Consider the following 25,806-nt stretch of genomic DNA (forward strand, 5'->3'; position numbering starts at 1 on the left):
AGCCTCAAGTTTTACTCCAGAGTCATCTGGGTCCAGGATAGTTTAAGATGACTAGAGATGATCCAGGATGAATTTCAGGACTAGATAAATGCAGAAGCCTCTGAATAGATTAGGGTGGTTACCAATTTTAAAGGAACACCTCTATTTACCACTCCTACTCCAGTCTTGAGCCCACACCTAGTTCTCTACATGACCCATGGTACCCATCTGCAAAATGGCTTATGAAAATTAGATTGGTAACCTGAATTCCATGGGATAAGCAGAAGTTCACTATGAGGATAAAATCTGCCACTTTGGTCTCACTAGCACCACGATTAAACCAATAGAATTAAATTTGAGTTAATATTTATTGTGTTAACTATATGCATAGTCCTTCCTGATAAAAAGATGAATAAGAATAGAATTAATTGCCTCTTAGGAGAGATGAAGTAACAATACCAATCACTGAAATACAAACTGGAACATGATAAGTGATGGGGTGCTAGGACCCCAATTCTTAAATCACATTTCACTCTCAAAAACACATTTCTCCCTAGCCTCAAAACACTGTCTCAGGCAGTATCTCCCCAGCCCAAGAACACAGCTTGCCCCAGCAACAACTATTCTCTTCCTTTCTGATACAGCAGCCAGCTGCACCTATACAACTTATTAGTGGGAACCAGCTGCTTGCTGGTTGAATTGGTCATAACGATATTTACTTACTCACTGACCAATCATATGTATCCTAGACTTAGACATATATATACTCCCTTACATTTATCTTGTCTAAGAAGACATTGATGAGAGCAGCCTGGTATTCCTTATTCAGCCCTGACTGATAGTTGACAGTGATGGTTTAGGCCTAAAACCACACCCCCATGCTGCACACCCTTGGGCTATTTCCCTATGAACTATGAGTAAAATACCTGTGTAGTAGATACCAAAAGTGCATGTTCCTTTAAGAACTAACCACTCTTTAACCACTTCCTTATCCCACCCTGAATCACCTAGTTAGCATATTTGGCACATGTTTTACTATAGAATATCCTATATAAACTTTACCTGTACCTCTCTAAGGTTGCTGATTCCCTAAGAAAAGGGTAATAAATCTTTACCTTGACCTCAAGAACACTTGAGTCTTCGAATTCATTCCAGGAAACCTGCCCCTGTATTCTGGTCTTTGCTAGGGAGGAGAGGGGTCTTATCAATAAATACTTAAGAACTGAGGTACTTGTTCCCTTATCCTGTTGTTAATCATGACTTGCCAAACTCCAACCTTCAGTTACTCCCACATTCCTGGGTTGTTGTTCCTCTTCCCATGCAACTGAGACATGGGAAAGACCTTAGTTTAAAAAGGCCAGCGTCTCCCACTGCATCTGCAACTATCTCTAGTCTATAGATCTATATCTTGCCACTGGACCCAGATGGCTGGGGAAGAGAAATCAGGCTTGTGACTTTGTACAGCCCTGCCTGACTTAAATCCAATTCACTTGCAAGTAATGACATCACTTTCTCCCTTGTTGTGGTCTTCTTCCAAAAAGAAAGACAAATAACAAGAAGAATGCTACTTGTGGGAAAAAAAGGAAGGAGTTCTGTTTCCAGGGGGTTAAAACTCCTCCCAGTTTTAAGTGATAGCAGTTAATCAGAGTTGTGACCTAGCATGGTCAGGTAAAAGATCAGAAACTTGTGCGCAGGCTTGATGAGCTGTTTGAGGGAAAGCCTGCCACAGAGGATAACAGGAAGTGACCAATAGATGGTGCAGTGCAAAGTCGATTTGGGAACAATACAAAAGGGATTGCATTGGTCTAAACAAATTGTAGTCTTCCTTGGGAGCTACCCGTTCATTCAAGAGGAATGAACGTAAAGATTAATAAAAGCTTTTCTGATTTCACAAGGATTGTTCTTTGTTTAAGGCGAGCTTGTTTCTCCCACTACTGAATCCAGCTGTAAAAATGGACAAAGTCATGCTGTCTGGTTTCACTAGAAATTTAAGGTACATAATCTCCACTGGATCCTCACTGAAATTAGGCAGTCCTTTTATACTTACCTGATTCAGAATCCCACTCACCACAATGGCTTTTCTAGACCTTTCATCCTTCCTTAAGCCTCCTACAGATCTCTATCCACACACCTTCTCAAATGAAGAACCTAGCCTCACACTTTGCTGAAAGAAAATTATAGCTATTCCCGGAGTGCTCCAAGAGTCCCTCCTTATCTCATGTTACTTAGATGTCTCCATTCACTATCTCTTCCTTCATTCTTATGAAGAGGTTGTGCTTTTTGCAAAGTCTAACCTGACTCCTCACTCTCTCTCATCCCCAATATCCAAACAATTGTGAAATCTTGTCATTTATATCCTAGCAACATTTGCATAGGCTCCCTTCTATCCTCTAACACTGCCACAACCCTGGTGCAGACCCCCTATTACCTAATTCCTAGACCACTGCAATAGACTGCTGGTTGATATATGTGCCCCAAATCTCTCTCTACTCTAGTCTATGGTAAAATAAAAAAAATCCTGTTTGACTTTTGAAACCCTTTGTAACCTGCCTCCTTCCTGCCTTTCCAGTCTTCTTATACCTTACTGATTTCCATCTACTCTGCAATCCAATGATGCTGGCCTCCTTCATGTTCCTCAGATGTGACATTGCATTTCTCAACTTGATGGGGTACAGACTCTGGGAACCTCTCTCCTTGAATGTTCCCACTTAATGTGGCTTTTCATACCCATATCTGTTACCCTTGCCCTAGCCTGGTCCTCCATTATCTGTTACCTCTGGATTGCCTCACCTGCTTCCTAACCCAGCCCTTCATTGTCTGTTATCTCCCAATTACCTTCAGCTGTTTCCCACCCTTGATCAGTCACCCCAATCCCATTAAGATCCTCCTTGGACTCCTCCTCAAGACCCTTCCAAAACCCCTCCTCCCATCACTCCAGACTATTAGACCACCCCCAGATCCTTCCCATAGTCTTTCTATATATAAGTTCCATCTCACTTCCATGAAGGCACTCAGATTCAATCCAGCTCAGAGTGTTCTGGTCCACTTGTTAATACAATCCTCACAAATGGGGAGGCTTTTTTAAGAGTCAGTCCAATATGGTGAACCTTTAATAAACTTTATTTGACTTTGACTGAAAGAAGGCTTGGGTAGAATTCATATGGGCAGGACCTGGGGTGTGGGTATTTTGGGGTCCTAAGCACCCCAAACTTCAGCATCATGGTTCCCTGATCTTAAAAATCTCAGAGAATTTTCACTGGCTTCCCTCCTCCCTACCCCCCACCATACCTGGACTTCTTTCCCTCTTCATCTCCACTTTTTATTTTCTCTGGCTTCCCTCGTGTTTCAGATAAAGTTATATCTTCTGTAAGAAACTATTCATAGTTTTCCTTAACCTTAGTGCCTTCCACTGTGGGACTGTCCTTAATTTATCCTGTACATATCTTGATTGCATGTTGTCTCCTTAGACTGTGAGATCCTGGGGAGCCAAGACTGACCTTTTTTTTGTTTGTTTGTTTTTGTAGCTCCAGTGCTTAGTACAGTGCATGGTACTTAGCAGCTGTATGATAAATGCTTGGACTTAACTTCATGCACCCTTGATCCTATTCCACCCTGTCTTCCTCATCAGATTGCACTTTCTATCATCCCCAATTACTCATTAATATTCCATATCTCCCTGTCAACTGTTTGCTTCCTAGATGCATATAAACAGAAGTGGGGGGAGGTAGTAATGGAGAATGTCTCTTCCATACTTAAAAAACCCTCCCTTGATCCATTTATCCCCATTAATTATCATTCTATATCTCTTCTCCCTTTCATGACTAAACTCCTTGAGAAAGCCATCTTCACTAGGTGCCTTTACTTCATCTTCTCTCATTCTCTAAACTCTTGGCAGTCTGGCTTTCATTCTTATCACTCAGCTGAAACTGCTCTCTCCAAAGTTATCAGGAATCTCTTAATTGCCAAATCTACTGCTGTTTTCTTTCCTTATACCCTATCCTTCTTGACCTCTATTCAGCCTTTGATACTATTTTCTCTAGTTTTTCATGACACTGCTTTCTCCTGGTTATCTTCTCATTTGTCTGATTGCTCCTTTTCAGTCTCCTTTGGGATCTTCAGACAGGTTATATATGCTAACCAGAGGTGTCCCTCATGGTTCTATCCTGGATCATTTTCTCTTCTTTTTCAATATGATTTTGTGTGATCTCCTCAGCTCCCAGTTTCAATTATCACCTCTAGGTGATTATTAGATGTTTATACAGCCCTAACCTCTCCTAACCTCCAGTTTCCCATCTCCAACTGATTACTGGACATCATGAACTGGATGTCCTATAGACATCTTAAACTCAGAATTTCCAAAGCTGATCTCATTATTTTTTCCCAAAACTCTCCCCTATTCCCAACTTTCCTATTACTTTTGAGAATACTACCATCCTGCCAGTCAACCAGACTCAAAACTTAGATGCTATCTTTAACTCCTTACTTTATATCCCATCAATTGCAAAGTCTGGTTAATTCTACATTTACAACATCCCCTCCTTTGACATAGTTGCCCTTGTACAGGTCTTCATCACCTCATGTCTGAGCTACTGTAATGACCTTCTTGGTCAGACTTCTTGCCCTAAGTACCTCCCCACTCCAGTTCATTCTCTATTCAGCTGCTAAAATAGTATTTCCAAAGCACAGAAATGTCCATGTCACTACCCTACTCAAACCATTTAATAAATATTTATTGACTTGATTTGACTACGTATGTGTGTTCATCCTTCATTCCCAAAGAAGACCATGCCATCAAAGAAATAATGACATGACTTGCACTTCTCTTTGTTTAGAGTGAGGGAGGGTTATGCAGGTCACTAGCCTTGCTTCTCCTCTAGTGTCATCTGAATTCAGTGACCAGATTTTCATCAGGATGACTGGAGATGACCCAGGATGAGGATGAGGCAATTGGGGTTAAGTGACTTGCCCAAGGTCACACAGCTAGTGAGTGTCAAGTGGTTAGGGCAGCTAGATGGTGCAGTGGATAGAGCACCAGTGTAGGAGTCAGGAGGATCTGATTTGACTGGTAAGCAAAACAAGAAGGGAAAGAACACTTTTTGCTGATGGGAATTGTTGTTAATTGTTCAGTTATTTCAGATATGTCCAACTCTTTGTGACTCCATTTGAGGTTTTCTTGGCAAAGATATTGTAATAGTTTGCCATGTCCTTCTCCAACTCATTTTACAGATGAGGAAACAAAGGTTAAACAAGGTTAAATGACTTGCCCAGGGTTGCACAGCTGATGTCTAAGACTAGACTTAAACTCAAATCTTTCTGACTCCAGACCTGGCAATCTAGCCACTGCACCACTTAGCTGAGGGGGGAATTAAAGAAGGATTAATAGAAAAGATGGAACTTGATCTAGGCTTCTCCACCTAAAAACAAAACCTCCCACTTCCTCTCCACCTAACCAAATCCTTCAAGATCTAGCTTGACTCATTCCTCCATGAAGCCTTCTCAATATCTCTGAGGAGGGTTCTCTTATTTCTCTGATTAATAGTAATTCTTATTTTGCTTATATAGAATTAGAGGTTTTCATCCCATCCCAACTAATATAATTCTGGAAGGCCCAGGCATCTCCACTGAATAATTTAGATCTAGACAAAAGGGGTACTTCATGAGGACTTCCAGTAGTCGAGAATTCAGAGTTTTCCACTTTGTTACACATGTTCTCTACTCATATACCTTACTATGGTTTTACCTTAAGTTTGTGCTTCATAAAACCCTGGGTGTATTTGTGGGAGATTGAGGGAGAATGTATTTTAGGCTTTTAGGGGAATCTTCTTTGTACTAAATATTCTTATTATACACTAGTAAATATATTTTCTACAAAGCTAATTAAGTCTGGCTGACTGATAATGAGCATCATACAAGATGGGGGCTTATGAGATAGTACTAGAAAACCTAGTCTCTCAGTATTGCTCTTTAAACCCTTAAGAGAGACAGAGTCATTTCCCTCTGAGAACCTAACCTCCTCGTCCGGTGTGAGTTGGGAGAGTAACCTCTGAAGGGTGACTAGACAGACTCTTAGTAATCTCTTAGACAGAATGCTGCACTTGGAATTGGGAAGAACTAGGTTCATATGCTATCTCTGATACTTACTATCTGTTTGCCCATGAGCAAATCAACCTTTCTGAGTCTGACTCCTCATCTGTAATATGGGGGTAATGCTTGCAATACATATTTCCTAGTATAATTGTGTGAAGCTGAAATAAGATAATGTGTGTAAAGCACTGTGCAAAATTTAAACCACTGGTTAAAGGTTTATTGATAATAATCCTTGGGGAAACATCTTTGTTATCTAGTTTCTAGGCAGAGAGGAAGTAGCCAGGGGAAAGTGAAAAGGAGAAACTGAAGAGCCAGAGAGTACTGGGGGAGCAATTAAGAGAAGAAAGAGAGGGGAACGGAATCAAAATATCATCTGGAGGATTTAGGTTTAGAAAGACTGAGGGAAACTTTAGCTCTGAGACTGCAGAAAGGGAAGAAAAAGTATAGTAACTTAGAAGATCAAGAAAATATTGATCTTTTAAGTTAAGTAAAAGGAAGAGGCAAGGGGATCGAACTGAGTTATTGAGAAACCAGAAACAGTAAGGAGAGCTACTGTAGGGAATCAAGAAGAGATTAATAAAATATTGTCAAGCAACAGAGAGAACCTAATTAAAGTTATTCAGCATTAATGTGTAATGGGCTAAATGAGTATAGCTCTTCCAACATCATTCATTACTTCATTCATTTGGTCAATGAGCATTTATTAATCTCCTAGTATGTGCCAGATACTGTGCCAAGTGCTGAGGGGGATAAGGAATGGTGTGCAAACCATAAAAGAGGTACGCACAAAATTTTATATGAGTGTAGAGATGAGTGATCACTTTTGGTTGGTGAAGATTATCAATTTAATTTCAGGTTTTGTTTTTTTTTACCATCATGAAGAGGCTAATCTATGACTTAGTTAAATGCTCCTCCATATTTGTATTTATCACCCACAATTAGGAGTATATCTATCCCTGAAGAATGGTGTAAATGATTTCTTCTTCATTTTCCTTACTTTTTTTTGACAAAATTCCCCTAGATTTTATCTTTTAGGGTTTGGGAGGATATGGAAAAAGAGAAAAAGTAAGGATCCTAGGAAGAAATGACACTGAGGGATGTAGAAGGAAGGAAGAGTTGACAGAAAAGAGATAAGAAAGACCAACCCTGGAGAATAAAACAAAGATATTCACTATATATTCTAACTATGTAGCTAATGTAGCATGATGCATTTTAATTAAATGGAAAAGCTGGCACTTTTTACTTCCCTTAGTTCTCTATTACCTTGTAGCATTGCAGATGTGGTATAATAATTGAATGGGACATTCTTCACCATGTATTCATCTGCATCCAGAGAGGACAATTTTGCCCCTACCAGCACAGACTTCCCAGTGCCTGCATTCCCCACCAGCATGATAGGCCTCTGATGTTCTAGGAGCCGCTCCATAAAATAGCACACACGAATGGTCTCGACAGTATGTACCAGGCAGGCCTGAAACATAATAAAAAAAAGAGCTAGAGGACCATGTGAATTCTTTACTCTATTACTCCACTAAAACATACCCTTAAAAATACATGAGTGATGGGGACTCTCACTGACTAGGAGAAAAGCTGCTTTCTCTCCTAACTTTTAGAGGGATCTCCCTGGAGTCACAGGAACAGAGTTCTGTGAAGATGTGATGAAGAAATCCTATTAATGATAGCGAAGGCTGGGGAACCTATAATATCCTGGGGCAATTATATTAATAATGTCTGCTTACTCACACTCACCTGCAAAGGTAGGTCTGGGTCAAATTCAAATTTGGGGATGAGTTTGGACCAGGACTCAAATTTCTTTGTTTCTGGATCTATGTAAAAGTCAAATATGGTTCCCTGGGAAGGAAACTTGATAGTCTTGAATTCAGTTATCCACCATTTACTGAACTCTGCTCTGTAATCCACAAGCTGTAAAGACAAATGTATCATAGGTAAGATTTAACAGAACCCAAGAAAGGTGGTAATAGAGTGAGCTGACATCATACAAATAATCAGGAATCAGGACAGGAGATAATAAAGTCACATTGACTGAAGGATGTAACCAAACTTATTAAAATGGACCAAGTCATCTTGCCTCAAACACTTACTAGCTGTGTGACCTTGGGCAAGTCATTTAACCTGATTGTCTCTCCACTCCCCCCAAAAATGGACCAAACCCCTCTTGGAAGGAAGATGAGCATTAAATCACACATCTCAGCCTTGCAAAGCCTTAGTCATGAAAAAGAAACCTTGAAGCTAGTTTTCTTTCTAGAATGAGTAGTAATGTCATTCCCTGAGTTGAAGATTTCAATGGACTAAAAGTTTTCCAAAATTTCATCATTTATTTATTTTTATGATTTTTTTCTTTCTTTTTTAAATTTTGAGCTATAAATTCTCTCCTTCCCTTTCACCCCTCCCGCTCCTACTGAGAAGGCAAGTGAAATAATATCAATGATACATGTGACATCATGCAAGACATATTTCCATATTAACTAAATTTAAAAAAATAAAAAGTGAGAAAATTATACTTCAATTTGCACTCAAAATTCATCAGTATTTTCCTCTGGAGGTGGACAGAATGTTTTCTTCGTGAGTCTTTTAGAATTGTCTTGGATGACTGTATTATCAGAGCAGCCCAAGTCTTTCATAGTTGATTATCATTAAAACATTGCTATACACATATATTCCATATATATAATACATATATATATGTATATGTAACAATTATATTCCAGTTCTCACTTCATTTTGCATCAGTTCATATAAGTCTTGCCATGTTTTCCTAAAACCATCCCTCTCATAATTTCTTATAGCACAATAACTGCTCCATCACGATAATATACTACAACTTGTTCAGCCATTTCCAAACTATTGAACATTGTTGTTCACTCGTATCTGACTTTTTATGACCCTGTAAATGATACTGTACATGGGTTTTCTTGGCAAAAATACTAGAGTGGTTTGACATTTCCTTCTCCAGTGGCTTAAGGCAAATAGGTTAGGTGACTTACCCCAGGTACTCTCTGAATCTGGATTTGAACTCAGGTCTTTCTGACTCTAGACTCAGTGCTCTCTAAACTAGCTGCCTCCTAATTGATGAGCATTTCAATTCTTTGCCACAAAAAGAGCTGATATAAGTATTTTAGTACATATAGGTCCTTTTCCTTTTTCTTTGATATTTTTAGGATACAGACCTAGTAGTGGTACTGCTAAATCAAAGCTGTATACACAGTTTTATAGTTCTTTAGGCATAGTTTCAAATGCTCTCCAGAATGATTGGATGAGTTCCCTTTTCCCCTCATCCCATTCCATTTGGCCTCCAGTATTTGTCATTTCTGATATGTATGAGAGTGTTTTAATTTGTATTTCTCTAATTAATAGTAATTATATTATTATATGATTTTTCATATGACTATAGATAGTTTTAGTCTCTTCCACTGAAAAGTCCCTGTTCATACCCTTTGACCATTTATCAATTGAGGAATGGCTCTTATTTTTATAATTTGACTCAGTTCACTATATTTTTGAGAAATTAGGCCTATGAGAAACTTGCTGTAAAACATTTTTATGTAAAACAAATTATGATACCTTTTAACAAAATATAATTTCGCTGATTATTTCTTTTAATTAGAACTATTTTTGTTTTTGTTTTCTCTGAAATCATGAATGCTGTCTCTGCCTTTCTTACCTCAGCTAAAGCATATTAGATTCTGTTCCTGTCCTTTATTTTAACTCTGTGTGTCTTTGTTTCAAGTGTATCTTTTGTAAACAACATATTGCTGGATTATGGTTTCTAATCCCTTCTGTTATGTTTCCATTTTATAGTTGAGCTCATCCCAATCACATCCATAATTATGCTTAATTGTGTATTTCCCTCCATCCCATTTTCTTCTGTTTCTTTCTGTCTCTATCTCTCTCTGTGTCTCTCTCTCCCCTCAAAAGTGAATTTTGTTTTGCCTCACTTTATCCGCCATCTCCTTTATTTATTTATTATTTTACATAGTTGTTTCCCTTCCCCTCTTTATTTCTATGTGGGTAAGATATGCATATATGCATAACTGAGTATGTATATACATTCTTCCTTCTTTGAACCAATTCTGATGAGAGTGAGGTTCAAGCATTATCCAAACTCCCTCCCTCATTTTCTCTTCACTGTAAAAACTCTTCCTTGTTGTGTACATCTCTCATGTGAGAAAAATTCCCCCATTCTACTTCTCCCTTCCTCCTTCTCCCATTGCATCCATATATCTCACCCCACCTTTTTTTCTAGTTGCTCAAGATATTTTCTCCTTGACTTGGGAAGTCTGAAATTTCGCTATCATATTCTTGGCAGTTTTCATTTTGGGATTTCTTCAGCAGGTCACTGGTGGATTTTTTCAATTTCCATTTTACCCTCTGGATCTAATATTTAAGGAAGTTTTCCCTGATAATTTCTTGAAACATGACATCTAGGCTTTTTTTTTTTTATCATGGCTTTCTGGTAGTCCAGCAATTCTTAAATTATTTCTCATTTATTTTCCATATCAGTTATTGTATAAGATAGTTCACATTTTCTTCTATTTTTATTCATTCTTTTGACTTTATTTTGTTTCTTGATGTCTCACACAGTCATTAGTTTCCATTTGCCCATTTCCCCCCCTTTTTGCTTTTTTCCCCATAATAGTCCAATTACATGTAAAGATAGTGTTTGACATTCATTTTTGTGAAATTTTGAGTTCCAAATTTTTCTCCCTCCCTTCTCCCTTCTCCCAAAGACAGCAAGCAATTTGACATAAGTTATACATGTTCAATCATGTTAAACATATAATCATATTTCTACATTAGTCATGTTGTGAAAGAAGAAGAACAAAAGGGAAAAACCACAAGAAACAAAAAACAACAAAAAAAGTGAAAATAGTGTACTTTGATTTGTATTTAGACTCCATAGTTCTTTCTCTGGATGTGGATAGCATTTTCCATCATGAGTTTTTGGAATTTTCTTGGATCATTGTATTGCTGAAAAGAGCTAAATCTGTCATAGGCAATCATCACACAATGTTCCTGTTACTGTGTACAACATTCTCCCAGTTCTGCTCACTTCACTCAGCATTAGTTCATGTAAGTCTTTTCAATTTTTTCTGAAATCTGCCTGTACATCATTTCATATAACACAATAATATTCCATTACATTTGTATATCACAACTTGTTCAGCCATTCCCCAAATGATGTGCATCTCCTTGTTTTCCAATTCTTTGCTACCACAAAAAGAGCTGCTATAAATATTTTTGTACATGTGAGTTCTTTTCCCTCTTTTTCTGATCCTTTGGGATATTGACCTATTAGTGGTATTGCTGGATCAAAGGGTATATACAGTTTTGTAGCCCTTTGGGCATAGTTCCAAATTTCTCTCCAGAATGGTTGGATCAGTTCACAACTCCACCATCATTTGCCCAATTCTAATATTTAAGGAATTGTTTTCTGAAGTGAACTTTTGTACTTCTTTTTTCATTTGGCCAATTCTGCTTTTAAAGGAGTTTTTCAGTGAATTTTTGTGCTACTAACCAATTCTGTTTTTCAAGACTTTTTTTTAGTATTTTTCTTTTATGCCTCTCACCTAGCTGTTAATTCTTTTTTCATAATTTTCTTGTATTACTTTCATTTCTCTTTCAAAATTTCCCTCTACCACTCATCTCTTTAACACATCCAGGAATTCTTGTTGGGCTTGAACCTAGTCAGAATTTATCTTTGACACTTTGCTTATAGGTGTTTTTATCTTATTTTCTTATTCTGAGTTTGTCTTGGTCTTCCCTGCCACTATAGTAGCTTTTTGTGATGAAATTCTTTTCTTGTTTACTAATTTTCCCAGTGTATTTCTTGACTGTGAATTTTATGCTAAAGCAAGCTCTGTTTACCTGAGGGTAGGAAGTCATTGTCCCAAGTTAAGGTTTGTTCATGCTACTATTTTCAGAGATCTGGGTGCCTGCAAGTTTTCAGTGCTACAGAGATTGTGTGATCTAGGGAGAAGTGCAGTCACTGCTCTCCTGGTCTGTGCTCTGGTTTTTACTCAGGAAGGGCCCTAATCCCCTGTAGGCACAAGCACTAGAGCTTCTCTTAGCCCTAGAACTGTGAACAGGTCCCTTTTTCTCCTGCAACCACTTTGCTAGTGTTCCTGTCTACCTTGGAACTTTGACCAGAGCCTCCTGGTGATCAACCACAAGCATTCCTCTCTGCTCTAAAACTGTGATGTGGAACTGTATAATCTGTTTCTGACCAGTTGTCTGCTTCCCTTATTGTCCCTGGGCTGAGAGTTCCTGAAGTTGCTGCTGCTGCAGTTGTTGCCATCATGTTCCTACACTCTATGTAGACCTCTACACTTGTGTTATAGATCTCTCCTGCCAATCTCCTAAATTTTGCTAGGTAAGAAAAATGTCTTACTCTGACTTTTTGTTGGCTATGTCACTGCAAAAATTTGACTTTAGGCATTATTTTAAAATTGTTTAGTGGAGAATATTGAGAGTTCAGCTAGGTTGGTGCCTAAGATCCATCTTGGTTCCACTATCTCAGAATAAAAACCTTTTAAGGGCAGGAATGGTAACATTTATGGGTAAGGCAAAATCTCAAAGAAAGTAAAAAATCTATGAACAATAAGCATATTTAACGCAACCCTGAAGTGTTTGACCAATTCTTTCCTAGTAAGGAATTTGTGCTCTAAAAATTTCCTTAAATTGGGTGGGATGCCTAATACAATACAGAACAGAATCATGATCCTCAAAGAATTTAAACGAAAAGGAAAGAGTGGTTTTGGAGTATATTAGAGTCTTCCTTTTGGGGTAGCTAGAGTCTTTGCCCTCAGATACAAAGCTTAGTATTTGAGGGCCAGCTTCTTTTTCCTTTCCTGAACCCTCTTCTTTTTGTCCATTTAGGTAGAGCAGAAAGCCCTGTATAATTTGGAATGGTTTTTTTGCCAACTGCGAAATGATATTTGATGAACTGCCTTCTGGCTACTTGCAAAGGTTAAACTTGGGGTTTCTTTCAATAAGCATCCTGTAGATTCTGTATTTCGCCCCATTTCCACTAAGACTGACAATTCTCTTGCGTGGTGTTGTGAGTGTGATATTCAGGAGACCAATAATTCTCAGATGGTCTCATCACATTATATGTGTGCTCTCACATGTTCAAATTTTGTTGTCTTGATTTTGTTCTGATGACTCAAGCTCCTGGGTCAGGGAATCTATTCCCACTGCCTAGAACTGCAAAGAACAAACAAAATAGACCCAAATCCCAAGGCCGTTTCCTAGGGCCCATAGCCTTAAGGAAGGGGGAAATAGCTCTCAGGCTCTTTCCTGATTAATGAATATTCTCACCTGATGTGAGTGAATGGGTCCTTCACACCTGGATGTTGCCAAAAGGAGAAAGTGTCCCAGTCAGTTTTAAAGATGCAGCCTATTCCAGCTGTATAGCCAATGGAAAGATGCTGCCAAAAGGAGCATGCTGGAGCCAACTCAAAAAAGGCATATGATGGCTGATTATTAAATTTTCAGTGTAAGCATTTGCATCTTAGACATTTGCAAATACTAAAAATTAGGACTTGATTCACTGTTTTTTTTTTTTATTTATAGATCCAAGAAAGTTGTGAGGATCAAATAAAGTAATACCTGTAAAGTGTTTAGTGCAGTTCCTGGTACACAGGTGCTATGAGTGCTAGCTATCATTATTATTATTATTGAAATGATGGATAACATGTTAATAAGTGCAGATTATTATGTCATGTGTATATTCCCCCAACAGATTGTTGTTAAAATTTACCAGCAAAGCTCTAGGTTGTAATGTCTACTTCTGTTCTAGTCCTCATGTTTCCCAGAAGCAGGTTCCTCACATCTTCTACATAGGTGTCTCCATCTTAGGTGATGTACCAAAACCTGGTACACTTCCATTTCTACATTTTTGAATTCTAAAATTGTTGATAGTTTTTTCATTGTTAACTGCTTTAATATGCTTTTCTGCTATTTGTTTTAGATTAATCTATCCTTTTTTCTTCGTACATTCTTACTTGTAAGCCCTGATTTCCATCCCTTTTCTTACTTTCTTATTTTATTGAACATCAAAAGCACTCTGGAAATTTTTGTGGTTGATTTGGTTACATTCTCTCCTTTGGAGGGCTAACTGTGGTTATGACAGTTTTTTTTTAACTTCTTGATATTTCTGTATGCTTTCTTTTACTTTAGAGTATTTATTGTATTAGAGCATTTTTTGCATACTCATTTATTTTGTCTCTGCTCTTTTGGAGGGGTGATGTTTCAACTGTGAGAATTTCTTCTTTTTCTTCTTTTTGTTTCTATAGGGCTTAGATATGACTAGTCATCTTGTTGGAAACTTTTCTGATTATAGATTCTATACCATTTTCAGTATAACATGTTTCAGAGAAGAAGAATGTCAGAAAAAAAGGATTGGATCCAGATTATAGACACTGTTCTGTTACTATTTGAGCTCAGGCAAATCATCAGTTTTCTTATCTGAAAAACTATATGATCTCTAATGTCTCTTCTAGATCTAAAATTATAGTAGAAGTAGAGGACAACCTGGTTAAGAAATGTAGAATAGTAAGAGGGTACATACAACTTTATACGCACACACACACACACACAAATGACTGAGTGTTCACTTTACTTCTTGACCACTACGTTGTCTGAGAATAGATTTTTTTATTAGTTGTTCTGCAGCTTACATAGTGGATAGGCCAATGCTATAGACACAATGGATATTCAGAACTTATTGTGGTACCAACGAAAGGTAACCCGACAACTAGTGATCATTGCAAAACTATCCTCAGAGACACTTGCTATTGTTTACTGATCAATGTAACAACAACTGACTGAGGTACAGTAACCATACTATTGGATACTAAAGGTAGGGTGAAAAAATATGTTATAAATCACCCTTTATACACATCCATTAGACTATGACCCCCTTGAGAACATGGACTTCCTTTTACCTTTCTTGGTATCCACAGCATTCAGCACAATGTCTGGCATTTAATTTAAGCATTTAATAAATATTTGTTGACTGAGTGACTGACACAAATGAAGCAGATGCTTTGGTTCCTAAGGATCTTTCCTGCCCTACAGTTCCAAAAACAGACCCACTGACAATTTGTCCTTTTAAAATATTCACTAATATTTGGAAAGTGAGGTCATGATAGAGTTTAAAATGTTTACTGGGCCAAGGAATTTGTAAATTCAATAAAGAACTGAGATTCATAAGTAATAATTTTATTTATTTCCTATCTCTTCTCTAGGTAGGACTGAAATTCCAACCTTAAAGTCAAAATTGACATTTGGTTTGGACCTTGATAAAACTGGACAAAGTATTTAGTGTTATTATTATTTGACTGAAGATTTGGCTGAACATGATAATCCCTACATTATTGAAATTTTCAACAAGAAGACTTAGAAATTTCTGTATTTTTAATTCATAGAGAAAACAATGTAACCCACAAAAACTTCCAATTCCCTATTAAAATAATATATTTCACATTTGTTTTGCATATCTCACTTTAAGTCATTTTTGCTCTCTGGTCCTGAGTTTCCTCATTCTTGCAATGATGAATTTAGACTAAATGGTCTTTAAAATAGCTTCTACTCTATCCTCTAGAGTTGTAAATGATAATCAGAATGAAGCCAGTTTACTGAACACATACCCTTCTCCACACCAGAATACTGCTACTTTGATCAATTCCTGAAATAAGATATTGGTTTGCCTTTGGGTCTACATTTTCTCCTCCTTTTAACCCTGATTTCTGACATCACAATTTCAGTAAAATAGGTCATTTTAAAACACTGTTCTCTGAATTTTTTTATTATGTACCCTTATAAGTAATTTTTGAGCACGTCCCAATATTTGTATTTACTTATTTGTAGATTGTAATATGTATACTATACTATAAATAATTTTGTATATTATAAAACAAAAAATATAAATTTAAAAGGATGAGATAAAGTAGTTTATTAAAAACTTTTGAAAATTATTCAGTAGGGGACGGTCAGACTTCTGCTTTAAGAAAATAACTTTGGCAGCTAAATAGAAAATGGACTGGAGAAGTGAGAGATTTGAAGCAGGAGACCAATTAGGAGTCTATTGCAGCAGTCTAGGGTAAGGATTTGAGGACCTGAACTAGTGATGTGAATACAGAGAAGATGAATTTTAAAGATAATGTGGAGGTAAAAATAATAAGATTTGATAACTGACTCAATCTGTGGGGGGTAAGAGAAAATGAGAAATAGAAGATGATGCTTGGGGAGTCTGAGACAGTAGTACCACAAATGGTAATAGGAAAGTTTCTAAGAAGGTTAGATTTGGAAAGAAAGACAACGTGATGCTATCCATGATGTAGCTCACAATCCTATGCTTGCTTATCTGGCATTGCCCACTTTGACTTAACCAAAATGAAGAGTGGGGAGGTAAGGGTCTTACTTATCAGTAACTTCTAATCTTTAAGGGAACCTGCTGCAGTCATGAAATGATCTGAGAGCCAGGGGTTGAAGGTGAAATCTTTCCCAATGAGAGCCCATGTAGGAGCCAATAGCAGAGCTCACCAGGAGATAGGCTTCACAATTGGCTATATTTTCACCCTCCATCTATTTGATCATATATTCCTTGCAGTAAATCCAAACCCCTTGTGAGGTAAGTCTGAGACTCTACTTTGAAGACCACTGCTCTAGAAGACCATGTAGAATGCTTTCCTATTCAACTCATTTTTTTTTCCCCTGGCACACAGGGATACTTCACATGTTTTCCAAAATTATTCTTCCTGATTCTCTTCCTCATTTCCTGGATTCTCTGACTTAATACTCTCTTGTTTCTTCTGTTTTCTAACTGTATCAACTAGAGATTTGTCACTGTGATCATCAGAGTTCATTTTGGCTTGGACCTCTCTGTTAGAATATGAACTGAGACTACCATATCATATTCTTAATTTGCTTTAAAGACAACGTCTTCATTTAAGTAGAAAGTAGACCTAATTTTGCTTTTGCTTTGTCTGAGACCATGATTTGCATACCTGCTTTTTTCTTTTTTAACTTTCAATGAAGCATAATAGATTTAGCTCCAGCCCCTTATTTTGACTCGGTGTGGTTTTCTGTTTCATGTGTGTTTCTTCCAAATAACATATTGTGTGATTCTAGTTTCTAATCCATTCTGCCACCCTCTTCCATTTTATGAGTGAGTTCATCCTACTCACATTCACAATGATAATTGCTAACATTCCCCTCCATCCTATTCTTTTAGAGTTATCCTCTTTTCCCCTCTCTTTAGACTTGCTTTTGACCATTGCCTCCCTTAATCTATCCTTCTTCTTAATCCTCCTTCCTTCTTTCTCTTAACTCCCATTCTTCCTAATTCTCTAAGATTAATTTCTGTAGTCAAAAGTGTATATTTATATATCTTTCCTTGAAACAATTTAGATGAGATAGAAATTCAAATATTATCTGTTTCCTCTCACTGTCCCCATTGCATAAAATATTCCTTGCATGCCCCATTTATGTGAATTAAATCTTCCCATTCTTCCTCTCCTTTCCTCCGTTTCCCAGGATATCTCTCTTCCCCACTTTTCCACTTCTTTTTTGGGGGGGAATCATCCAAACATAATAGAGTCAGACCCAAGCCCTGTATCTAATTAGACTCCCTCTAAGATCTCTGGTGTTTATAAAGATCTGAGGGGTTCTTACATGTTTCTTCTCTCCATATAAGAATGTAAACAGTTTCACCTTTTTTAGTTCCTTATGGTTGCTCAATCATGTTTAACTTCTTATGCTTCTCTTGAGTCCTGTGTTTGAATATCAGATTTTCTTTTCAACTCTGGTCTTTTTAAAATCAGGAATATCTGAAAGTCCTCTATTTTGTTAGAAGTTCATTTTTCCCATGGTATTATCCTCAGTTTGATTGAGGAGGTTATTCCTGTTTGTAAGCCTATATTCATTACCTTCAAAATATCATATTCTAAGCCTCTCCTTTAAACAGCACTAGTGTGAATGCTAAATCTTGAGTGGTCTTTATTGTGGTTCCATACTTTCTTTTTGGCTACTCGTAGTATTTTCTTCTTGACCTACAATGAATTCCGGATTTTGACTATAATGATATTACTGGCAGTTTTCATTTTGGAGTTCTTTCAGGAGGTGACTGATAGATTCAGTTTCTACTTTGCTCTCTGGTGCTCTGGGTAGTTTTCCTTTATAATTTCTTAAAATGTGATACCTAGGGTCTGTTTTTTTTGTTCCTGCCTTCTAGGTTAGCTGCTTTTCTTATGATATAGTTCACTTCCTTCCCCCCTATTTTTCAGTTTTTTCTAACTTGGTTTTACTATTTCTTGATGTCATATGGAGTCAACAGCTTTTATTTGACCAATTCTAGTTTTTAAGGAGTTATTTTCTTCAGTAAGGTTTTGCAACTCTTTTTTTACCAAGCTGTTAATTATTTTTTAAGAACTTGCTTGCATAATTCTAATTTCTTTCCCCATTTTTCCATCTACTGCTAATTTTAAGTTTCTAAAACCTTTTCCCCCTCTATTTAAAAGAAATTCCCCCTTTTTTAACTCTCAGGAATTTTTTTTTGGATTTGTGTCCAATCTTGAGGCTTTGCTTGTAGATGTTTTCCAGATTATCATCTTTGCTGTTTGTGTCTTGAGCTGTGCTGTTACCACAAGAGTTATTTATGGATGGGTGCTGGACTCTACACATTTCATGGTGGTGGTGAGGAAATTTCTGGCCTGAATTTCTGTCCTTTTATGTCTTTTTGCCACTTTCACAGGTCAGCCTGGGAGCCTATAGATTTTTGGTATTTCCAGGGAAAGGTCTGTTCAGAGTCTTCTTAGTATGAGCACTGCAAGTCCTTGACTTAGGTTTGGGTCTATTGGCTTGTGTGTGGTTGAATTGTAGCTCACTTGCCAGTTCTGCAGGTTCAGAACAACTGGATTGCTAACTACCCTTTGATTCCTTGTCCTGGTTATCCCACCGCAGGTTTACGTGCTGGACTGAAGGTTAGAACCAAGTGACTGCTCTGCTCTTGGGCTCAGAGGAATGCAGCTAAGTTTATGGAACTTGTTCTTTGCTCAATACACAATCAAGGCACCTCTTGCTTGTAACTGCCCCTTTCTGCCTTGGAACTATGACCCAGAATTGGGTAATGAGCAGCAGAGTTAGTTATGAGATGGTACCTGGTTCTGCTTTCAATACTAGTTCAGGCATCCCATGGGTTCTATTTCTGCCCTGGTGCTCTGTCTCATTCCTCTTTCTGTCTTTAGATGCAAGAAGGTATTCTGTCCTAGTTGCTGCTTCCATTGCACTGTGTTCCTGGCTAGTCTCTATCCTAGTGTCTGTAGATCTCTCTGTCTTCTTAAAATTCCCTGGAAAAGTGACTCACTGTGACTTTTTCTTGACTTTCTCAATCACAACTCAGTCTGGCATATTTTCTAGGTTATTGTGGAGGAGATATAGTCAGTGAGTTAGGCAAAATCCTTCTCACTTCGCCATCAGGACTTCCCACTATTCCATTCATAGAACTATTTTCAGTGTTATTTAATGCAAGTTGTATATGGTTCTTGCTGAGGGAGAAGTTTCCTGCTGCTAAAAGCTTTCTCACTTGTCCTCTCTCCATGTCTCAGCATGTCTGCTTATAAGTTACCATTCTCTAAATGCATCAGAGCCTAAAGATATCTTGGATGGTTGTTTTCTACTGGGCTTTTAATGGAGTCAAATTCACTTAAATGTTTTTCAAATGTTCTTGTATAGAAATGGAAACATTGATTAAACATCTCTTTCTTCCGATGACCCCCATAGCCTACCTTACCACAAAATGGGGAAGAAACTCAGGGGTGGTCAATAGTCATTGAAACTGATAAAAGGTCAGAACAGAAACCCATCTATTAGAAAGAAATAAACAGCTTTCACTTATATCCCTTCACAACGCTTTACAGCTAGTTTTTTTCTCAGACCTGATAATTTTGTCCCTTTCTATTTCCATAAAAGGAGGTAAGCATAGCTTAGGGAAAAATTCTATGACTATGGAAGACATCATGGAGACATAGAATTTCAGTTTTAAAAGAGATCTTAGAGGTCACCTGTACCGTACTTGACCAGCAATCCCCTCTACAGTAAAAAGCCATTCAGGCTCCATTTGAAGATGTACATGTAGAAGGATCTTGTAATTTACCAAAATGTCCATTCCATTTTTTCAACAGCTCTAAATTATTTTGAGTTTTCCCTTACATACGTATGCATTTTGCTTCTCTGTAGTTTCTAGCTACTCTCTTATTTTAGCCAAGTGAGGCCAAGCAAAACAAGTCTCCCACATGATGTTGATTTAGATATTTAAAGACAACTATGACATCTACCCCCCAAAATATTTCCAGGCTATTCTAAAAATTTAACTGAATCTCAATGAGATATTTAATGAGAAAAAAAATGCCAGTCTGTCGAGGTAGAATGGATCTCATAGTCAACATCCCAGGAAAAGTAACTACCAGAAAAGTTAGAGATGACTTCTAGAGAAAAGGAAGAGTTAAAGAGTAATTTCATGGGGGCCCACTCAGTCCTTAGACTCTAAGCTCAATCAATATAACACATATAGCACCAGCACACTTTCCCATCTGAGACCTGTAGGTAAAAAGTATATAAAAATCATGATTGTTTTGTTCCTATAAAGAATAAACCATTTTTCACTGTCTCAAAATAGAAATAGAAGGTTATTATCAATAGTAACTATTATTAGAAGAGAGATTTTATCATTCTATACAGTCTTAGGAGGTATATGCTATTACATATTACATATTACATTTTACAAATGAAGAAACTGAGGGTAAGAAAGGCTAAGTGACTTGAAGAGGGTCACACTGCTAGTGAGTATCTGCGGAAGGATGTGAACTCATTTAAGTCAGATTCTATCTGCTATTTCACCTAATTGCTTTACATAATAATATAATTTTATTAATGCTGTTACTACCCTAATAATAAGATCTGAACTCCAGTTCCCTCATCTCATCCTTCTAGTTTCCCTTTCATTAGGATACCTTGAGAACGATGGAAGGAGAATGAACAAGAAGTCATCTTACCATAGATCAAGAATATTATTAACATTACTGAAGCCACACTGAATTTTGATCCAACTCTCAGTGAGATTTATGCTTTTGAGATGTGAAGGTAAATTTGGCTCTTGCTCTGAAAAATATCCAGGAGGCTTTTAATTTAATTTAAATTGGGTCTCCCTAGCTATCCTAGGACAGGAACACAGTGGCTACTGATAGTCCAATAGCATTACTGATTAGCATGGGAAAACTTTGACCTGCTTTGTTTCAGATCTGGGCTAGTTTGCCCCTCCTTAGGCAACTTGGCCCCTCCTCCTTTGTGTCTCCCCCACTCCCCCAGTCCCCACTTCCAGTAGGCTTTTATATGCACTTTGTAGGTACATCCAATTGACTTAGCCCATTGAAATTCAGAACTCCCAAACTTAAGAGATCCTCTAGTCTCAACTTCTCTGGTAGCAGGGATTATTTACAGGAGCCAACACTATGATTGATGACTCACTGATTATATTGATTGTAAAGGTACTCAGGAGTTCTGGGATCACCCTACATTAGGGCTGGCTTACTCCAAGTAAAGTAAGCCTTTTCCTAGGGCACATGAAGGAAAGTGAAATTCATTACTTCAAACATTACTTTTTATAAGCACGTATGTTTTTAATGCAATAAAATTCAATTTTCCATGGCATGCAGATACTTCTTTGGGGATGTGAAATCATACATATTACATTAAAGGCTTCAGGTCTAAAGGTTAATAGCACAATTTTCAAATCTTGCCTAGAATGTATAAATAAATAAGTCAGTATACATACTGACTCTTCCATAGAGTTATTGTGGTATCTAAGGGAATCACTACTCTATATATGTGGTCTCTGGCTTGGTTCCTGGATGTCTTCTAGTCCCCAGCAATTGTAAAGGTACATTTCTCTTCACTAGACTTCAATGTATGAAAAGGGCTGTATATTGCCTATGGAGTAAAGTTCAAATACTTTAGCCTGACATTTAAGAAAACCTGCAATTTGCTGTTACTTCATCTTACTAGCTTTATAATGAACTTTTTTGTCTTTCTTATTGCAAAGCCTGGTGCTTTGCATTCTGTAGATGATCAATATACGTTTATTAGAATAAAAGTCATTACATCTGTCCTCCATCGATTTATTCTCTTACCTGGTCTTGGATCAGCACTCCACCAAAAGCCCAGATAGTAGCAAACACAAAATAAAGTTCATGAATTTCCTTGGGACAATCTGCAGGACTGTTTTCTTTTGTTAGAAGACATTCAAGAAGGTAACATAGTGTTTGAATCAAGCTCTGCTCTGGTATAGGAAGAATCTTTTTAAATCTGAAGAGAGAAAACCAAATGTGTATATATAAAACAGGATTGGAACTGAGGTTCTAGAGGCTTTACTGAACAAACCTCATGAGGTTTCTAGTTCTTTGAAATTGTTAAAATCCCATTTTGTTTCCATGGGTTGATAATTTTTCCATCTAGACAAAAAAGAAAGTTAATAGAATCCTTTATAGGCAACCTTTCTCTACCAATTTGTTAAAAACCCAACTTGTTTCTTATAGAGAAATAAAGGGACATTAATGTACAGTCTTTGCAACTCTTGTGGTTGCAGTTTCAGTGCCAATTTCTCTTCTTCAATAGCCTTATACCCCATATGCCTCTTCTTTTATACATTTATACCCATAGGCACTGATAACTTGCAACAACAACAAAAATATGCTCCTAATTTCTCATATAGAAATTCTCCAGTTGCCAAAAAGTAAAATATAAGAAACTCTCTCACCCCCAAAATGTTTCTCTCAATTAAGATTTTTGCAGTTTAATTATGACTTTGCATAGGATTATAGGCTTTCAAACTATTAAGGGCCTTAAAGATTATCTAGTCCAAGAGATTCTTAACCTGTAGACTGGGAACTTAAACATTTTTTTTGGCATAACTGTTTCAATATGATGTGTTTCCTTTTGTAATTTCATGCATGTTGTTTTATTCATTAAAAACAAAACAAAAGCTATTCTGAGAAGAGAACCATAGATTTCACTAGACTACTGAAGGGTCCACATCAGAACTGACTATAATACTTGAGACTAGAATAGAATGGTTCAGGACTATCACTTTCCATGTTCAACACATCATATCTTTCTAAATGTAGCCTGTGATCATATTATTTTCATCTTCCATTTAGCTTTTGACCTTGAAGTCCACTAAATGCATGCACACACACACATAATGAAATGTGAATTCCTTGCCTCCCCATCTTGAATTTATAAAGTGAATTTTTAAAATTAGAGTGAAGAAAATTATATTTAACTTTTAAATTTATTCTTATCATACTAGCTCTTTGAGGTTTTTTTTTGAATCTTGATGATTGCAATACAGTTACTTAGCTGTCTTGCTTATTTTTGTGTCATTTGCAAATTTGATAACTATCCACTATTATTTGGAATAGTCCCAGAAAAGATAGTCATTAAAATAAGACAACAAAAGTAAAGATATAAATAGCAATAAGGAGATAAATTTATCACTATTTGTGGACAATATGATGGGTGCTTAGAAAACCACAGAGAATGAGTAAAAAAAAGACCAAAACAAACTTCACTGACATAAATTATAAATTCAGTAAGGTAGCAGGATGAAGCATATATCAAAATCAATATTTGTATTTAATGCTAATCAAAATGAGGAAAATAAGAGAAATTTCATTCTGAATTATCATAAAAAATCTAGGAATTAATCTACTAAGACATATAAAAGATTTGTATTATTGTATTGTATTATTATATTATTCGTTACTATGAAACACTCTTTAGAGAAACAGAGACAAGTAATTGGAAAAATTTTTACTGATTTTGGTTGGTCTAGCCAACATTATAAAAATGATAATAGTATTTAAATTAATGTACAAATTTATTATTATACCAATGAGATATGGAAGGGGGAGTTAGAGAACTGAGAAGAATAACAAAAGGAATTTGGATGAATAAAAGACTTAGAATATCAAGGTACACAATAAAAAAAGTTCAAGTGAAGGTGACATAGCATCACCATATCTTAAACAATATTATAATGGCAGAAATTAATATTATTATTATTTTTCTATTAATTAATTTCAGTTTTCAACATTCATTTCCACAAAATTTAGAGTTCCAAATTTTCTCCCCATTTCTCCCCTCCCCCCACCCCAAAATGCTGAGCATTCTAATTACGCCTATCACCAGTCTGCCCTCCCTTCTAACATCCCTCCCTTCCCTTATCTCCATCTGCCCTTTTGTCCTGTAGGGCAAGATAAATTTCTATACCGCATTACCTGTATTTCTTATTTCCTAGTTATAAGCAAGAACAATACTCAACAGTTATTCCTAAAAATTTGAGTTCCAACTTCTCTTCCTCCCTCTCTCCCCACCCATCCCCATTGGGAAGGCAAGCAATTCAACATAGTCCATATCTGTGTAGTTTTGCAAATGACTTCCATAATGGTCGTGTTGTATAAGACTAACTATATTTCCCTCCATCCTATCCTGCCTCCCATTTCTTCTATTCTCTCTTTTGACTTTGTCCCTCCCCAAGAGTGATGACTTTTAATTGCTCCCTCCTCCCATTGTCCTCCCTTCCATCACCCCCCCACCCTGTTTATCCCCTTCTCCCTCACTTTCCTGTATTGTAAGATAGATTTTCATACCAAAATGAGTGTGCATTTTATTCCTTCCTTGAGTTGAATGTGATGAGAGTAAGCTTCATGTTTTCTCTCTCACCTTCCCCCTTTTTCCCTCCACCAAAAAGTCTTTTACTTGCCTCTTTTGTGAGAGATAATTTGCCCCATTCCATTTCTCTCTTTCTCCTCCCAATATATTCCTCTATCACCCCTTGATTTCACTTTTTTTGATATGATCCCATCCTATTCAACTTACCCTGTGCTGTGTGTGTGTGTGTGTGTGTAATCCCACCAACTACCCAGATGCTGAAAAAAAATTTCAAGAGTTACAAATACTGTCTTTCCATGTAGGAATGTAAATAGTTCAACTTTAGTAGGTCCCTTATGACTTCTCTTTGCTGTTTACATTTTCATGCTTCTCTTGATTCTCATATTTGAAAATCAAATTTTCTTTTCAGCTCTGGTCTTTTCATCAAGAATGCTTGAAAGTCCTCTCTTTCATTGAAAGACCATTTCCCCCCCTGAAGTATTACACTCATTTTTTGCTGGGTAGGTGATTCTTGGTTTTAGTCCTAGTTCCTTTGATTTCTGGAATACCATGTTCCATGCCCTTCAATTCCTTAATGTAGAAGCTGCTGGATCTTGTGTTATCCCGATTGTATTTCCACAATACTTGAATTGTTTCTTTCTAGCTGCTTGCAATATTTTCTCCTTGATCTGGGAACTCTGGAATTTGGCTACAATGTCCCTCAGAGTTTCTCTTTTTGGATTTCTTTCAGGAGGTGATTGGTGGATTCTTTCAATATTTATTTTGCCTCGTGGTTCTAGAATCTTAGGGCAGTTTTCCTTGATAATTTCATGAAAGATCTTGTCTAGGCTCTTTTTTTGATCATGGCTTTCAGGTAGTCCCATAATTTTTAAATTGTCTCCCCTGGATCTATTTTCCAGGTCAGTTGTTTTTCCAATGAGATATTTCACATTATCTTCCATTTTTTCATTCTTTTGGTTTTGTTTTGTGATTTTTTGGTTTCTCATAAAG

The 25,806-nt window shown here is 36.9% G+C and overlaps 1 protein-coding gene across 1 annotated transcript in view; it reads right to left on the minus strand.

Moving 5' to 3' along the window:
• The window catches only part of DNAH9 (dynein axonemal heavy chain 9), a 459,447-nt gene that overhangs the window by 220,781 nt on the left and 212,860 nt on the right, over window positions 1-25,806 (minus strand). The window contains exons 36-38 of the mRNA XM_072645065.1: window positions 22,275-22,449; window positions 7,816-7,989; window positions 7,330-7,537 (exon numbers count right to left, since the gene is read on the minus strand). Coding sequence (XP_072501166.1) covers window positions 7,330-7,537; window positions 7,816-7,989; window positions 22,275-22,449 — 557 coding nt within the window. The remainder of the gene's footprint in view (window positions 1-7,329; window positions 7,538-7,815; window positions 7,990-22,274; window positions 22,450-25,806) is intronic.

This window comes from Notamacropus eugenii, chromosome 2, assembly GCF_028372415.1.
Source record: "Notamacropus eugenii isolate mMacEug1 chromosome 2, mMacEug1.pri_v2, whole genome shotgun sequence".
NCBI lineage: Eukaryota > Metazoa > Chordata > Mammalia > Diprotodontia > Macropodidae > Notamacropus > Notamacropus eugenii.